This window comes from Penaeus monodon, chromosome 17 (assembly GCF_015228065.2).
Source record: "Penaeus monodon isolate SGIC_2016 chromosome 17, NSTDA_Pmon_1, whole genome shotgun sequence".
Taxonomy (NCBI): Eukaryota; Metazoa; Arthropoda; class Malacostraca; order Decapoda; family Penaeidae; genus Penaeus; species Penaeus monodon.
Window position 1 is genome coordinate 16,121,932 of NC_051402.1, and position 11,812 is coordinate 16,133,743.

General features: G+C 35.6%; 1 protein-coding gene across 1 annotated transcript in view; it reads left to right on the plus strand.

Moving 5' to 3' along the window:
* The first annotated feature begins 3,368 nt into the window (after positions 1–3,368).
* Positions 3,369–11,812, plus strand: part of LOC119583557 (SKI/DACH domain-containing protein 1-like) — a 17,340-nt gene continuing 8,896 nt past the window's right edge. The window contains exon 1 of the mRNA XM_037932104.1: positions 3,369–3,896. Coding sequence (XP_037788032.1) covers positions 3,650–3,896 — 247 coding nt within the window. The 5' untranslated portion in view covers positions 3,369–3,649. The remainder of the gene's footprint in view (positions 3,897–11,812) is intronic.

Genomic DNA, 11,812 nt, shown 5'->3' on the forward strand with positions numbered 1-11,812 from the left:
TATAGCATGCACTCCCGCCTTGGCCGCGCTCCCTCGCCCGGGCTCGCCCTAACCTAACGGGAGTATTTTCTACTATGAGAGAAAATGAAGTCAAGTGGCGCATCCTTTTGTAGGACTTTCTCGATGTTATTCCGTGGACGGTGTTGTGAGGACGTACGTGTAACCTCTGGATCTTAGGTCTATGGCATTTCAGATCAACATAACTACTGCGGTTCTGTGAAGCCCTTTATTGCCCTGTTTACTCAGCGGTGCAAACCAAAGCACTAATCAAGGTCATGTTTAGGAAATTCATCATTTTAAAACGATCAGGCAAATATTCCCAAAACCTTGAGTAAATAACAATATAAGATACTAACCTGAGTAAACAAGTTATTACATTGTCATTAATGTATAGGCCTACCAGAGTCCCGCTAAAACGCAGGTAGGGTCAACATACCCCGCCCCCCTCCGTCTCAAACCCCCGGTCGTTGTGGATGTATACTGCCTGCCCAAGGAAGCATTCGTGCCAGCTTCATTCAAGGTAAACGGCTTTCGCTCTTGTTACTGTTAATTCGTTCAGTTGGTGATTCGATTTCTTTAATTTGTTACACTATGAAATGCAGGTCAGTTTTTAAGGAAATATTTTAGTTACTTATTAATTCTTCGGTTAAATACACTGTTTTATGAAACGCTTCAATTTTCATTCTCATGCGTCGGTTAACAAGTGTTTCTCTGAAAATCGACGTTTAATGCACAGTCACCTAAAAAGACATACAAGCACAAGCACGCACACACACGTACCGCCACCCCTCACACACATTCGTCTCTGCCCACTTTATTTCAAGAAATAATTCCGAGATTTGTTTAATCACGTATTGCTCTTTCAGGGTGTATCGCATTTCCTATAAAGCTAATCACTCGATAAGTAACTAGCAAGTTTGTTTTTTTTACCTGCATTTGTGTTAAGAGCCTCACACGGTACCAACAACACGCGTGTCATATTCACACATACCCAATACACAAGCTGAGAATAGAACTTAATCAAAGAGATTATATGTTAGTTTCGATAATGCAGTGTTATTGCGTCCCGAATATATATATATATATATATATATATATATATATATATATATATATATATATATATATTCCTTTATTACTGTTGACCTGAAGAATTAGTGAGAAAACGGTCCAGAAGTGGGGGGGGGAGGTCGGGAGGAAAGGTGGACAGAACACGTGGTGCAGTACATCTGAAAACACGTGGCGAAACTACGCTTTTTGTTTCATTTTAGCTTGTACATCCATCTTTCAAAGATGCATCGAACAAATTTCTTTCTAAAGTTTATTCTACATATTACACTTTTAAATCCTTCTCGCGTTAGAATATTATACAAACTTCTTCCAGCGGCGTTCTGCACACTCGTGTTTCACTTGTGTAATATTCATCCATAATTCCATGGTTTACTGTACAGTATATCCTTCCACTGTGGTGAACAGCAGTTACGTGTGTATGCATGTCCGGTGCCGGGCCAAGTTGCCTCTCACAACTGTTCGGAGTGTCTGGATCATCTACAGCAGCTACAATCAGGTATATTTAATCATCTGTACAGAAAAAAGTCGGACCTTTACATAACACCCGAGAATAAGTGTCAGGTAGTATGAATGAACAATCATACGTGTTATATGTGGTCAGTTGCAGATTATCATTACAAAGGTTATTTCCTATGCAGTAAGGACAGCAATATATATTAATAACTATTATATCATAATATTCATTATGACAGTTCATCAATGACGTTTATAAATGCAATTATTACATTCAAAGTGCAATAAATACACACCGTTAGCCTTGGACATAGCCATGCTATGCAACTGCCCAACAAATTTTCCTCCATGGCTCAAATAGGAAGTTTCTTATTTATGAGTTTCAACATTATCTATACAGATCTACGTCCGTTACTAGCCTGGCAACGGTGATCATGATCTCGACCTCCCACCCGTTCCTTCATGCTTATCGCAATATCGAGCGAGCCGATAAGCCGGGAAAGCTGCCGCCAAAACATGCTCGTGCGTGGATCGCCCCTCCCTCCCACGCGCTCGATGTGGGAGGGTGTGGGTGGCCGCCGCTTATTTCCCCTTCACTTTAATGCTGGGTCATGAGGTCTGCTTGTGAGAGATTGTTGTTACTTAATATTGAAAGTCGCTTAGAAAGGACTATGGCACAGAAGAGGAGCGAAGAGGATGCGCCGATGGCGAAAGAATGTTGATGACATGTAATAGCGCGGGAAAACGAGCGTGATATAAATAAATGCCGCCCCGAACAGTGCATGCGTGGAAATGTGAATACAGACGATTTACAACTATGCTTCAGATACGCCACTTCTAATAGCTCTGCATCTAATGATTACATATTAACACTGACATACTCCCAGTTAATTTTCCTATGTCGCCAGCCGCTGCTGCTGCACCGGCGTTTGGACGTGCTGGATGTCACGTGTGCATTCAAGGGATTGGCTCCGTGGATCCTTGCAACGCTCTTTCCTTGATGTGTTCGTGCGTGCGTACACCATTGTTTGTTCTCTGTCTAGATTTTCCTCATGATATCAATTGTCGGTTACAGATAAGTGAGTGCAGCTTCTCTGCTGTGCGCGCGTGTAGTGTGTGTGTGTGTGTGTGTGTGTGTGTGTGTGTGTGTGTGTGTGTGTGTGTGTGTGTGTGTGTGTGTGTGTGTGTGTGTGTGTGTGTGTGTGTGTGTGTGTGTAATGTACGGATCAGCGTATAGTGTATATTTCGAATGTAAGCCGTATGCCTGTACGCCGTCCGCCCTCTGTATACGTTAAGAGATAGTGACATACGGAAAAGTTGCGTAACAGGTCACAAGACAATCGATTATTTGCTTTACAAGTCGAAGAATGTGCGTGGTGTGACATGCGAGGGCGGTGATGTGACTCAGCCATTATGTTGCCGCATGTGGTGAATGCCGCCAAGCATAACGAAATAATGACACCGTAATTCTTCCGTTTTGCTATTTTGGTTCCGGGAAGGGGACATTAATTGCATAACCGTAACCCTTTAACCTTTGACCGATACGTACGCTCCCTTCAATACGACCCAAGGGCAAATGCTGTTTATTTGTCTCGGAGTCAGTGCTGCGATATGAAACAAAAATATATATCGATTTAATCCGGGGCAAATATTTTTAAAAACCTCTCACTCTGAAGTGTAATACATCTCTCGCGGCCATAAGTTCCAGCTCGATACGAGGTCGACTCCCAACGCGAGAGAAACCGAAAATAGCTGGATACAATCAAAAGTAGGGTGAAATAACATCCGAGTAATCCGTCAGCGTTCACAGACGCGTGTATTAGGCGGTGCAACAAGATGACGCACGCAGCCAACGAACTTCATGCTCCCTGTGATGCTTCTCAGAGGGGGTGGGAGCGACTTGTTTATTTGTTATCGATCGCAGCGCATCGAGTTATCAAAAATATTAAAGTTTCATCCCAGCTGGACATTGAGCATCCTCATTGAGTTATTTGATCCCAGAAGGAGAGATTAATGCCAATAAAAAAGCTCTTAGGTTGAACGGACGAGTGTATGGCATCGAGAGACGTCGGTGCTGCCATCTGTCGGCGCCTTCGGGAAGCGACATCCGGGTCCCTCCAGTGTTATGGCGGCCGCGGAGGAGGGTAAAGATGACGCAGCGAGTGACAACCTTAAACGCGATATCCGCAATGAAAAACGCTTGAGGGATGACGTGAAGGGAGGACGAGAGGAGTGCATTCTTACACAGATCGAGGGCCGAAGTGTCTTAGGAAGAGATAGAGAGAGCTTTCGGAATTTTCCCGGATTTGTGGATACGTCGTCGCCAGGTTCCTCCGCTTCGCTTGCAGAGATGGACTCGAAGTTTTCTCCAGGTAAGGGATCAGGGTTTGGGCGTTCCAAAAGGGCCCGAGAGCCGCTCGTAGACGCTCCAGCCGGCCCTCCCCGAGACTCGGGAGAGGCTGGGCGAAAGCAGGTGTTGTTTTTAGGCCATATTTGAGCGTGAAGAACGAGAGATGCACCTGTTATGGAGACGCAGCGAATCGCAATTTCTCAGTATTAAACGTGAAGAGGCCTACGTCAGGGTGAACGAGTGTAAGCAAGTGTTAATCCTCGCTCGAGTTCCAAGTGATGTCGAATATGGGTGAACAAATGTGAAGTCGTTAGAGTGTCAAGTGATGGTGCACAAGATGAACTAGGATGAACAAGTGTGAACTTCCATTTGAATGCCAAGTGGGAGTGCCAAGGGCGAGAGGGTGCTGCCGAGGGTCGTCCAGGACACGTAAGTGATGCCACGAGGGAAGTCATATTGATTTGGATAATAACTTGTCTGTCTAGTGGAGCTGGGATGGCCAGTTGTGCAATAGAAATGTTAGGGTCATTGGGTTGCACATTGCATGATTATTCCAAGGCATTAAATTCAGTGATTTGTTTGGCATTTAATTGCAAGCATATTGGTTATTTTTTCAGAACTTTTATTCCAATATTTTTGGACACATTCCCTTTTTACCCAATATTTTCATATGGTCTTATGATTATATCATGCCTTTATTCCAGTAATGATGATCCAGTTGACACAGGCACATGATTTTTATTTATGTTACCCTGTCACATGTTTTTACTATTTAGTCAGTCATGATAATGTTTGCATCATCATATGGATATTTAAAGAAAAAAAATATTCAAATTATTCTTATAAGATATATACTTAAAGTACATATTGTATGCTATGTTCAAGTTCAATTATATTGAGGAAGTAAGAGAAGGATAAGATTCACATTTCCCCAGCTGTGTTATTGAGAACTGCTAATTATCATTTAGATTTATTTTCAGAACTATTTTTGTGCATATCAGTTATAATCTTTTGAAGACCTTGTTAGCTTCTGCATCTGTACTTGAGGACATTTGTAACATACCCCATTTCACGTAATATATATTGAAAAAACTTATAGTAAAGATTTTCAATTTTGCTTTAAAATAATTTTCATGTGTCCTTTTGACATCTGTATGGAATTTATTTCCATATTATTTTTGCTAAGTTGTAATTTATAGTATTTACAATAGTTCATAAAATATTGTAGAAATGCATGTTCTAAATGATCATTTTTATTTGTAAAGGAAAGTCACATGTACACTTCAAGGGCTTGTTATTCTGTTTTGAGTATTCCATGATGCTATTGTTAATTTAGCAGGTGTTTCATCTTCTGAAAAGCAGTTACTTTTCACCTTTAGAGTTCTTTCTTCTGATAATTACACTCTTAAGGTCCTCTAACACTACAAATGTACAAAATATGTATGGCATGTGTCATTTCTGACATATGTTGTAGCCAAACATAGCTTACTGTTTATTTATTATTCTGTCACTTTATAATCCACACTATTATTGCCATGCTATGAGAATATTTTTCATACAAAGTAGTGTCTATGTGTAATACCATCAAATTGAAGCATTTGACATATTTAGCATGAACTTAGACTTGTTCACAGTCACTCCATATATAATCTATTTCAATTTAGGTATATTAGATATGATTAGAAATGTAATCCTTATCATTAGAATAAGCTATTGTATTTTTTGTTATTGGAATAAGTATTTAAGATATTCTTGGTTATTCAAATATTGCCATATTTGTTTTTGCAGTGGAAATTCACTTAGGATCATGTGCAATGATATACCTAGATTATTAATAATATAGCTGTTCTTATTAATGAAGAACTTCTTTTAAAATGTTTCCATAAAAGAAGAGTAGGCCTATTTATAATCATCAGTACAAATTTGATAATCTTGATTTGATGTAGACTTAGGAAAAGAGATCATTATTCATCCAAATGATGCCCCATAGTACAGCAATGGCAAATCATTATTCATTCCTCCAAATTTAAATTATTTTTGATAGCTGTACAGGAGCTAAAGCACCTCAAGTTCTGCTAAAAATTATGGTAAAAAAGAAGGCTTTATTAAAACACACACAACCTGTGTAAGAGAGGCAACCAGTAAGCCATTATTGAGGTTTTGCTGTACTTTTAAAAGATCTCCATATTGTGTTTGAAAGTAGGAAAATTTTACATATTTTATCCCTTAGTTGTTCATATTTCTGTGTCAGAAAGGGCAAATGCATATAATATTAAGTAAAATCATTGTCTCTGTAACCCTATGCATTTGTGAGGTTTCCTGTTTCTCATAGCATGAAGTAAGTAGAGACTAGGCTTACCTCTCTGTTTCTATGTTTAAATAAAGAATTTTAATTGGGATGGACAATTGTCCATTTTTTGGTTTTATAGTAATATGTCATAGATTTAATGTAACAAAACATTTTTTGAGTGCATGTTGAAGACTTTATTTGTGTGTGTTTTATGATTGTGAATTAAAAGTAGCATTTTTAGCTTCCATATTTTTCCACATTATATTTTTTGTTTGATATATGATGACTTGATTAGCTGACAAATTTCATATCCTTGTAGAAATATTAAATTCATGTCATATGTGATAGGGCCTGCTGAGTTAGCCATTTGTTAGTCAGAATTAAATATTTAGTGAGAGCATTACATTTATTACCAAATGTAAAAACATTTGTATGAGAATGTACTTATTGTAGATTATAGTGTATAAATTGTTGATGTTTAATATATGGAAAACACAAGGAACAATAATTTAATCTGATTAAAAGATCGTGGAAAGTTTGTGATACAGTAAGTCTGTTTGATACAATGAAGGTAGGGAAGTGGTCAGCAGTCTATCACATAGGGTTACCAAGTAAATAGTTTTCATTTTAGGCTTAGTGTTGCTGTTGTAGGAAATTTGAATCAGCTTTGTCATATGGTTTATTTGTACAGCATTTATTTATTGAGGAAAAACTTGTTCATAAAAATACTCTAACCTTTGTAAATGTCATGTTTGAAATAGACTATATGTTGGATTTATAGGTATTATGGCTGGAATATAGGTTGATGAAGAAGTGGCAAAGTTATTTGAGATTTTGAGCATATTTTAATGTGGATTTGAATGTTTGTAGACACTCATGCTTAAAATGTATAAACACCTTGAGTAACTCAAGTTTCTTCTTGCTTTGAACTGATTAAGCTTTGGGTATACTTAATGTAGTATACTCCAGATACTTGTTCCTTTTATAAACCAGCAAATTTTGCATTAAGATATATTGTTTCATTATTTCACAACTTCTTTTATTACCATCAAATTTTGGAATAGTAAACATCATTTCTGAATGATAATTTAAGTGAAGAAGTCTAACCCCCTTTTTTCCCCCACTTCTTGTTCATATAAAAACAAATGTTCATCCAACATATTAGTTCCTCCTGTTTGGTATTCATAAGTTTTCCATTCCTTCAAACTTTAAAGCAAAAGTATAAGTAAGATTGAATTGATTTGCAAAGTTGAGTCTCTTTCGTTACAAAAGTGAAACATCAAGATCATGAGTATGGGATATAACAGGAAACTTGAATATGATTATAAATATTAATTTTTTGTAAGTCAGTGATTGTTATTAAGGAATGTAAGTTCCTCTTCATAGGTGTATGTATTTATTTATTTTAATTTAATTTTTTTACTACAGATTTACTTCTAAAAATGTGAAAGTCCTAGCTCAACATTTTATACACATATTAAAGCAAAATATTGAAGATACAGCAGCATTTTACTGTGAGACCTTACCTTGCTCTGTGTGTGTGTGTGTGTGTGTGTGTGTGTGTGTGTGTGTGTGTGTTTGTTTGCTTTACACATTTTAACTCTTATTGCAAAATTGACCTAAACTGTATCATTGGTGTATCGAAAGTCTATTTGTGTTTAAGATGATTAATAAGTGCCATGAGTGGATTTTCTCATTTTTGGTACAATTTATTTTTACAAGTTGACATTTTTCATTCTACTGCTGCTGTGCCTATTATTCTTCCTCTACCTATTCCCCTCCCTCTAACCCTCCTCTTATTTTATGTATCGCAATTCATCCACCTGTTACTTATATTGCTTTGCCCATGTTTCTTTTATTTCTCTGTTATTATATTTTATTTATTTATTTATTTCTCTCTCTCTCTCTCTCTCTCTCTCTCTCTCTCTCTCTCTCTCTCTCTCTCTCTCTCTCTCTCTCTCTCTCTCTCTCTCTCCTTCTCCTTTTTTATATTAGTTGGGGCTAACTTGTCTATGCAAAGTCTGTCATCTAATTGGCTTGTCAGGAGATGCAATTTTTGGCATAAATTGCACATTTGAGAAAAAGTGATTGGAAGGTTGCTGTTATAAAAACAACAACTTAATAACCACTGTATTATCCTATAAGTATTGTCAGCAGATTAATATTGTTATAATTCTTTTAGTTAGGTGAAAATTGTTTATGTAAAATGACAAAAAGTATACTGCATATGTATTCCAGTAATTTTTAAAAGATTATCTGTTTTTTAGCCCAAAACTTCTGGTCCTGTTAATGTAAATATGATACAAAGTCATTTGCTGCTCTCACTGTCAGGGAATGGCATGGGCTGAAATACCTCATATGTTCATTTATTTATTTTATTTTTATTTATTTTTTTATTTATTTAATTATTATTTTTTTTTTTTTTTCTTTTCTTTTCTTTCTTTCCTGAAAACTAGATATTTATTATGCATATTGATGAAACTAAGCCACTATTGAAAAGATGTAAAACTTCAAAGCATTTTCTGTTACCACCTTGATCCCAGACAAGGCCGTTCAGTGGCATGAGGAGGATGCCTATTGAATTTTTATTTTAATATTTATCCAAGACTTGAAGTACTATTTTATATCTGCATTCACCTTGTTCTTTGCTTGGTATTATTAACTTGGAAATCTGTCTGCCAGAGTTACAGGACTAGTTCCAAGGTTTATGTTGCATAGTGGAATGGTGGATATTGTTATTATTCTTACTACTTCAGCTATTTGTTATCTTTTGAAAAGACTTTCCCACTTTGAATGAGAACTGTATTTTATTGGTTTAATGAATGGAGGAAGAAGAAAGTTTTATGATAATGTATTAACATTCAGTGGATTAAATTGAATTTGTTTGACAAAGTTGAATTTTTGCAGCTGTACATGCATTTGGTTCATACTTTTACATTATAATTTACTACTTCACTTTCCTCTGTCTGTCTTGAGGTACAGTGATCCTGATATATTAGTTGATATATCTATTTCCCCAGACTCAGGTCACTAGTAGGAAAACCTACACTCTTCTGCATTGTGTAGTAGCATTCAAAGGCCTTGTATAATCCCCAGTTTCCTGCATAGAACATCACTGGCAACTTTTTGGGGGAATCCTTTTGTCTTTTTTTCCAGTACTTATGTTGTGCACTGCTCCAATTATCTATTCTCTCCCCTTAGCATTATCAGCAATAATTTAAGGGTTAGCACTTTAATTGTCTTTTTGAAAAGAAAAAAAAGATGAGTCTCATTCCATGCACACTGCCAGATGTGAATTGCTAAACATTTACATTTTTACATGTTTTACACTTCTGAGTGGCATTATTTTTCGTTTTTTAATTGTTGCTATGGTATTATTTTGACTTGCATCTTATGACCATAAAGTTTTTTGTGCAAACATTTTAATCTATTGATTTCCAGAACTTCTTCTTCTTCTTCTTCTTCTTCTTCTTCTTCTTCTTCTTCCTCTTTTCAAAAATTATTACTTTTTTGTACTTGAATGCTAAAGCTTACATTAATTTTAAATCCTGTAATTTAAATTTACAAGCCTTGTTACATAATTTTGGTAATCTATATGAAAACTTATTCATAGTTTTAAATATTGGAGACTTTTCAGTTTATTGTGACAAAGTTTTTCTTATAATTTAATAGCTAACAGTACTTTGTCAAGAACCAAGAGTAGTGGAAAAGTATGATTCTGAATCATTGTCAGAATTGCCTTGATCTTGTTAGAGGAAATTTGTGTGTTCCACCCTCAAGGCATCACTACATCTATTCATGTGCCAAGCACTCCAATTTTCCTTTCATTTGTTTCATTTAAGGCTCATCATTTTATACATTCATTTGATAAAACATTATTTAATATTCATATCATATGTAGTAACCCTATCAGAGCAGCTTGTTTACACAAATTTGCATGGTATATAAGAAGGTAGGAGTGGTTAAATTGTTGTGCTGAATTTTTCTCTCTCTATCTCTTTCTCTTTCTCACTCACTTACACATGCACATGAACAGAAAGATAGAGAGGGAGAGGGAGAGGGAGAGGGAGAGGGAGAGGGAGAGGGAGAGGGAGAGGGAGAGGAGAGGGAGAGGGAGAGGGAGAGGGAGAGGGAGAGGGAGAGGGAGAGGGAGAGAGAGAGAGAGAGAGAGAGAGAGAGAGAGAGAGAGAGAGAGAGAGAGAGAGAGAGAGAGAGAAAGAGAGAGAGAGAGAACTGGGTATATGCATTCTGTGTATGTATATTTTGGACATGTTCTTATTCACTGTTTTGCCAGAAACCCTAGTGCTATTTGAAGTATAGTGCTGTTTGAAAATGTGCAATGTTGATTGGTGTATTTAATTTCATAATTAAGTTGATATATCTGTTTTTATGTGTGAATTTACTTGTTTGCATACCATTATAGCAAATGGGGGTTGTGAATAAAGTATAAATGGAGTAGGGGGAAAGTATGTGCACACATGTATGCATATATTTTCAGATATATTTAGTTTCTTTGAACTGAATAAGCATGCATGAGTACAGTATTCTTTGTATTTGTAGATAATGAAGTATGGATAAGTATATTATACAAATAATGCAATGGTTATGTATTTTCCTTTTGAATCAGATTTGCCTTTGGAGTAATGTTTAGAATATCCATCAGTAATTAGATAAAAATAATTTTGACATCTCACAGCTTCTCTGAAATTATAGATTCAGAATGAGCTGTAGATAGAGATTATAACTCCAATAAAATATGATGATTAAGTAAGTTGTTCTACAGTTTTGGTAGAATTAAATTTTTGTAAATATTACAATTATATATTGACTATCATTTCCCTAAGACTGGGGAAAGGTTCATCCAGGAACCATTTCACAAAACCTGTGACTTGACTCTAACTCCTATTCCTCAGACTATGGTACAACTGATCCAACTGTTAACTCCAACTCCCCTGTATGTAATTAAATAGAAATCTGTTATTATATTGATGAAGAGAACACAATGTACAGAGTATGCTATTGCTGTAACTGTGAAATATGAAATTTGTACATAACTTGTAATCAGTCTGCATTACAAGTCACATTTTGATTTGAAAAGAATAAATAGATTGATCAAATGTGAGTACCTTTAACATGAAAACTTTTTCCTGTGCCAACCCAGATTCTTAATCCAATAATAATACTTCTATAAATATTTTTACTAATTCAGCACAGTCTCCTGAATACTAGTTTTTCCCTTGTTTATATACTCATGAATAAAATTGATTTAATAAGTATTTGATAGAAAAAAAGTCATAATGATGTGTTATGTTAAGACAATTTCTGAAGGCTACAAAACTAATAAATATATATCTGCATCTCCCTGTCTCATTCTTGAAGTGTAATTAGTGAAAGGTTTCTGATACTCCTTGTAATATATATATATATATATATATATATATATATATATATATATATATATATATATATATATATATATATATATATATATATATATATATATTTATATTATATATATATATATATATATATATATATATATATATATATATATAATATATATTGATGAAACACTGCTGTGTGATACTGTTGAGAAAACTACATTGCACATATTAACTCATTGATTCCATCTTCAGGCCTGAAGATGA